General features: G+C 36.3%; 1 protein-coding gene and 1 long non-coding RNA gene across 3 annotated transcripts; one reads left to right on the top strand and one right to left on the bottom strand.

Annotated features, from left to right (window-relative positions):
- On the top strand, positions 280 to 1,194 carry LOC109706451. Its single transcript, XR_002215202.1, has 2 exons — positions 280 to 611; positions 694 to 1,194. It is a non-coding gene; the product is annotated as an uncharacterized LOC109706451 (long non-coding RNA).
- LOC109706449 lies at positions 2,952 to 6,110 on the bottom strand. Of its 2 annotated transcripts, none has more exons than XM_020227261.1 (2): positions 5,811 to 6,110; positions 2,952 to 3,261 (listed from the first exon to the last, which is right to left on the bottom strand). In XM_020227261.1, exons 1-2 carry the CDS (start codon positions 6,003 to 6,005, stop codon positions 3,022 to 3,024), a joined length of 435 nt encoding a protein of 144 aa, XP_020082850.1. In that variant the 5' UTR covers positions 6,006 to 6,110; the 3' UTR covers positions 2,952 to 3,021. The 2 variants fall into 2 exon arrangements, with proteins under 2 accessions (XP_020082850.1, XP_020082852.1); XM_020227263.1 differs by having other exon boundaries at positions 5,826 to 6,110.

Genomic DNA, 7,060 nt, shown 5'->3' with positions numbered 1-7,060 from the left:
TTAGACTTATAAAACTATATAAAAATATTAAAAAAATAAAATTTATTGTTAAAATATTTTTAGATCCGCAGCATCGCGCGGGTATTTCACTAATAACTTAATAAGATGTTGTATTTTCAGCTATATATATATTTAATAATATTATATTTTTAATTATATTCAATCAAACGATGCCCCCAAAAAAAAAATAATAAAGAATTATAAAAAAAAACTCCAAAATAATATATAGTTTTAAAAATTTTAAAAAATGAACAGTCCAAAAAAAAAATAAATAAAAAATCCCCTCCCGCTCCCGCACCCGCATCCTCCGAAACCTTCCCTCACCCACGCCTCGTTCCTCTTTCTCTCTCCATGAAAGAAGCAACGTACAGAGAGATCGGTTGTGTCGTGCTTGGATTGGAGGATCCGATTCCGCAGCGGCGGGGCGGAGGTGAGCTCTCTCCGAGCGATCGGGGATGGTCGGATTCGCTTCCGCGCGATTTAGGGCTTCGATTTCGCGAATCGGAGTAGTTCGAGCGCTCGATCGGGAGATCGGGCGCTTCTGTATATGCTCCGATCGATAGAAGCGCTTCGGAGGGCTCGGTTTCCTCGTCATTGTGTGGATTCCTGTTGTGAGTACCTGAAAATCGGTTTATCTTTGAGAATTTGATCTGGAAATGGTCCAAACCGTAGTGTTTTTGTGGGATTTGATAGGAAAATTCACGAAGCTTGACGCTGTGGAGATGGTCTCCGCCGACGACCACCTCAAACGAGTCATCGATTCCGATATCGATTGTGCGGTGCAATCCGACATTCGCAATCAGGTAAACTCATCACGATCTTCTTACTCTATTAATTTGATCTTCTAGTGCTCTAGCTTTCTTTTTCTTGATCACAGTTAGGCAGTGGTCCCTTACCATCTTCAGAACAGATTAGGCAAATTAAGTTAAAAAAAAAAGAAAAGAAATTAGATTCCGCTCAGTCGGTATTGATAGTGTGCCTTTACTGATTTAATTAGATTGGATTTGGTTGGATCAGATCAGGTTTTGTAATTAGATCAGGTTTTGTAACTATGTTTTGTATATCTGTGAGTGGCTCATCCTATTTCAGTGTGCAGATAAGAAAACAGTTAACAGGTTTTAAATTTTGTCCTTTGGTAATGAAGTTGTTAAATGCTCCTCCATTAAATCCTATATTAGGTTCGGTTCAGCTCAATTAACTTGCAATTTGAGACTCTGGTTGAATATTTGTGTTTTACCTTCCGAGTCCGATATGTTTAGTATCTTTGGTTCACCCACTACTTTGTTCGCATTAGTAATGTGTGACCTCAATAAAATGTTGGTAGTTTGGACCCAACGAGTTATTATTGTTAACGGGTCAACTCGTTATATTTGGTATCAGAGCCGGTTCACCAACCGGAAGTGTGAGTGGGCTTCATATCGCCTAGTGATTTTGAGCTCTTGATTAGGCTAATAAGGACGTCAAGATCTAAATGGAAAAGTCTGTAACACCCTAATAATCCTATATCGAATGAAAACAAAATTGTAATTGGGTATATAAGATATCATAAACCTTAATAAACCCAATGAGTTATTATTGTTAGCGAGTTAAATTGTTACAAGTTATTTATTAGGATGTGCCTCTCTTCGTAAATACCATAACTTCCAACTTTCATCGTAACAGAGCTCTAATACCAAAAATTGTAGTTAGAAGAAATTTTCTAAAAAGAGATTAATGCTCACCAACAAACTTTACTACATCAATATAGTGGAAGAAGCAAATATTTTTAATTCAACTTCAGGAATTATAAGGTTACAAACATGACTTCAAATAGAAAAAGAAAGATTGAGGACCAAGACAACCCAACTTACTGCATGTTCTGCACTGTATTCACTACATGTGTTCTTAAAAAAATTATTACTATGAACTCCACAATTGAAACCCACTGCTTCTACTACTCCACTATTTACACAAAATAGTCTACTTCTATCTAAGTTAACCTATTACTAACACTACTTGCATGATCATAGGGCCACTACTATCATAAGCCAATTTGCAACATGTTCTAACACAATTTTTATGAGGTATTACTTTATAAAGAAAATAATTTTATTGGATACTATTATTTCTAAATAAAACATCTCTTACAGAGAAGACTTTCTCCTTTTTCACGTGTAAGGCCTAATGATGATATAAAAAATACAAAAATTGGTTCAATATCTCTATAAAAACTGTTTGTTTCTCCACTTCAGGATAAGTATTTATTGGTCGTCCTCTAAGTTTAGAATCTCCACAAAGGGCACTATATGAGCAGTAGATGTGTTAGCAAACTTACGTGATATCTTTAATTGTGTGCATAAACCAATAGAAAACTTTCAATCATGCATGCTTATACACCAACAACTCTTAATTATGCATGTTTATTATATTCTTTGTTTAAGAGGTTGTTTCACTACTCAAAATACTCTATGCTACCATTTAAAAAAATAAAAATTGCAAAAAAAAAAAGCTTAAAAGTACACGTCTGTTGGAAAAGTCTTTTATTTCCTTACATAACACACAAAAGGAGAAAAACCATAATACAAACTTCTACATACATAATTTAACTTTTTCTTTCAGTATATAAAGAAAAAGGAGAAAAACAAACAAACTTCTATGTACATACTTCTACATATATTAACTAGCCTTTTCTTTCAGTATACAAAAGAAAGGAGAAAAACCATTCAACAAACTAACTTTCTATATATACTTTTACAAATATATATATATATGAGCTAACTTTTTCTTTCTGTGTACAAAACAAAGGAGAAAGACCATACAACTAACATACTTATATAATACACACACACACCTATATATATGTATTATTCCTATATAGGAGCTTTTGTTTATTTATTCCTTATATATGTATATATAAGAAAATAGAAAATCCATACTACAAACTTACTTCGAAATTTTCTGTCCTACTTCAGAAAACAAGGTAGCTACTTGTAGCAACTCCTACTTGACTACTTTGACCTGATATCAATGCCCCAGTGCTTCCTAGCATGCTCCATCAGGGCCCGAATCTCCGACTCGGTGTCGATGTAGCCGCTTTTGTCCGTGTCGTTCTTCTTCATCACCCACCATGCCCTCAACCGTTTGCATCTGAGCCCAAGGGTTTTCAATGCTGCGTTCAGCTCCTCCTTGCTTATTCGGCCATCCTTGTTCTGGTCGATGTGCCGGAGCCATTCCCGGAACTGCTCCTCGGTCATTGACCGGCTTCCAATGTGGATCGCACGGCTGTTTAACATGGAATGGCACAGGTCAATAGTAGTTACTAAAAAGTTGATCGAACGAGTACTAGTCACAATCACTTTTTAATGCTCGAGTTTGTGGCAGGGAGCATATGGTAGTGGCAAGTTATTTATAGACGGTTTGGGGTGGCAAAAAAAGTGAGGCTTACTAGTACTAAGTGCTATTGGCCGGATGGAGGTGAGATTATTAGCTCGACCTAATCCACCATGTAGTTCTTGGACCACATATTAATTATCCTTCATTCAATTTTAACTTAACTTCTAATCTTACCATTTATTAAAAGAATGATACAATAGAGTATAGACTAGGAGAGCAGATCAACTGGATGGTCGACCACTCCTTTACTAGACCAAGTTTAATGATTGTTATATGAAGTTGGATACGGATGTTCAATAAAAAAATGGAACTTGTACTTAACGCTTGGGATAAGTAGATTTTATAATTTGGGGTACTACGTGGAACAAACCCTTTAAAACTATGTGATGGTATATTATGATTCTTATCCTAGTCAGTGTGATAAAAAAGTGATGATGGTTCCATCTGTTTGGTTTGATTGTAGTGTATGACGCAAAAGTGGTAGAAAAGGACGAGAGCGAAAGAATTTCATGTCTAGGTTTGTATCAGTTGGAAGATAGGATTGAGAATTTGCAAAAAAAGACCAGCTGAACTGGTTTGAAGTCGGATTGGTTGAAGCAAGAGCTGAACTTTAATTTGATACAGTGAAAAATTAACCGAACCAGATGAACATAGCTGAACAACTAGACGAACGATTGCATTGAAGAGTATTACTAGATACTCTGAATTTGGAACTCCTTTGGATGAGAAGGCCTACCATATTCCTAGAGTATTCTAACTTAGCATGTATAGTTGCTAAGTTAAATTAGCTTAACATTTTGATCCAACCTTTTTAAAATTTGAGCAGTGTTAGGTACTTCGAATTCTGAGTACTTGCAGATGAAGGGGCCCAAGAATTAGCTGATGTAATATTCATTGGAACTGACTCCATGAGAATATCTATGCATGAGTGTGATTGGTCCTTTTCTTTATATATTCTTGTTGAATTTTGTGTCCAAAATTTTATGCCATCCAAAAACTCCGAGATGAGAGTAAATGTTCAAGATTCGGTTCACATATCCATTCTAAGAAAAGGCAAAAGTACGCGAACTGAAATTATGCTGCTATCTTTGTTTTTTTTTTTTTTTTTTTTTTTGGAGAGAAAGGTAACCTGCTACCCGCTTCGTTATTTCATTTAGAAATAAACTTAGCTAGAAATGTGAATCAACTAGGATTCGAACTTGGGTCTCGGATATCAACCACCAAGCTCTTTTGCCACTTGCGCTAAGGACGGTCGGTATCTTTGTTAGATAACCATCGGTCAAATCCTACCAATCCAATTTGTTTCCCAGGCCACAAACAACTAAAACACTATTTAAATCTAACCGTAATATTAATTCCTTAAATTTCAAATGTGGGATTCTTCCTTTCAAGCAAAGTTTCAGATAATTCAATGTTGCTTTTATTTCCAGACAATAGTGGAGCCTAAAAATAGCAGGAAAAGTGGAAAGTATTATCCCCGTTCTTTTGATAGCCGAAAGTACTTTTATCTGTTAAAAAAGAGTAATACTTTGTGTACTTCTATTATTGACACCTATTTCTGACACCGGAAGACAAACAAATCAGAATGGGATAAGTAAGGATCGCAGAAAGAAAGACCTTAAGTAAAAGAATTCAGTTTTGGTAAGATGAAGTGCGCCGAAGGCTTAAGACTTCGACAAGGCCCTAAAAGGCAACTTAGATGCACTTGAAAGGCCCTAAAAGGCAACTTAGATGCACTTGAAATTTAAGTTTCATTTGAGAATATAGGCATAATTAGGGGATTGTGTAACGATCCAACCTGTTAGCAATAATAACTCGTTGGGCCTAAACCACAAGCCCACAATGCTTAAGCCCAGTTATTTTATCTAACCTAATCAAGTTTATATACCCCCACATCTAGCCATAACTATCCGATATGAGACTATTGGAGTGTCACAGACTCTCTCTGTTTAGGTTTTGACGTTCTCGTCAGCCCTAAACACACACAGCCCAAGATTATCAGGTGATGTGAAACTTGTCTCGTTAGCCTTTGTCATTTCGATTCTGATTTAGCCCGTCAATCACCAACTCTGGCTTAGTCTGTCATTCCGACCCTGCCTTAGCCAAGACTCATCTCACATTTCCGGCCGGTGAACTGGTTCTGATACCAAATGTAACGACCCGACCTGCTAGCAATAATAACTCGTTGAGCTCAAACCACCAGTCCAAAATGCTTAAATTCAGTTATTATATCTAGCCTGGTCAAGCTTATATACCCCTACATCTAGTCATAACTATCTGATGTGGAACCATTGGGGTGTCACAAATTGTTTCGAAAATAAAGTATAATTAACTCACAAAAATTACACTGTTTATAGCTACGCCATATTGGAGGTTAAGCTTATATAAGAGAGAAAAGCTACGGAAAGGAGGGATAACAAGCTATCATCCAATTCTACCGTTGCTTTTTCTACCCGCATTAGGAGTAAGCGTAATGTAGATGTAGGAGTAGCCGTAGAGTAATTCAAGTCATCATCCACAGTATCATCCATCGTCAGCCCATTGCGATCACCCCGATTGTCACAAAAACCACCTCGCTGCCCCACCGGCAGAAGCATTCTCAGGTTCATGCTTCTGCAGCGTGCAGCACCCATAGGCCATTTCACCGAGAACGGCTATACACAGCTCGATCTAAGTTTGATAAATGGCTGAGATTTGAGAGATCAAACGCTTGCATTCCGATCACTATGATGCTAGCATAACAGCAGCTGTCAGAAGACATTAAACATGATGCGGCAGTACTCATTGTAAAAACACACGGATTTCAATTGTGGATCTAAAGTTATGGAGGGTGAGCTCCAGTAGTTTAGGATTATTGGATAAGCTCCACAGCCTTTAGAGGTGAATATATTCCCAAGTAGTGGAACTTGTACTCCACACGTAATATTCTCTTCTGTCGTGCTACCACCTAGAGGGTGGCTCTTTATTCTTTAGTCTGCAAAGATCTTGCGACGAAAGTAGGCGGATAATTCCATGTGTAATATCCAATGCAGTATAATCTAGAAAGAAAAAAGTATGACATTGAAAGTAACTCGATAATGAGTGAGGATATTTGGATAACATTAACCCTTATCAACCCTTTACAAGGTAAATTGCACCGCTGGTCTCCTACTTTGCACGAGTTTTATTCTGGTTATTGAACTTTCAATTTTCGATAGTTAATGGTACCAAAACTCTTCAAAAAGTTTCAATTTGGTCCTTTTATATATTTACTACTGGAAGATAAATTACTATCTACATCCCATATATTTTGTACATTTATGTGCCATGCATCATCTATTGACTATTTATTGACTATGTTTCACACTGCATATTTCAATTCTACCACTCATTGGGTTTTAACTTTGTCTCTATATAAATATTATATTTTTTAAATTAAGGCATGAGATGATGAAGAATCAGCAAATTATAGTGTACAAACAAATAGATGAATCAGGTGCAAACAACAAATTTTAATTTAAACTAAGAGCTGAAAATAAAACATTGTTCAAAGAATAGGAACCAAATTAAAGTATTAGTAAAAGTTTAGGAACTCGAATATCAAAATCAAAAGTTTGAGGACCAAAATAAAACTTGACTCAAAGCTTAAAGTAATTAAAGATTAAAAAGAGAACATTGCTACCTGATTTCGGTGTTCAAGTTGATTCGA

This window comes from Ananas comosus, linkage group 2 (genome assembly GCF_001540865.1).
Source record: "Ananas comosus cultivar F153 linkage group 2, ASM154086v1, whole genome shotgun sequence".
In the NCBI taxonomy this organism is placed as follows: Eukaryota; Viridiplantae; Streptophyta; class Magnoliopsida; order Poales; family Bromeliaceae; genus Ananas; species Ananas comosus.
The sequence above is the reverse complement of the archived record's forward strand: the minus strand, read 5'-3'. Positions and strand labels throughout refer to the sequence as shown.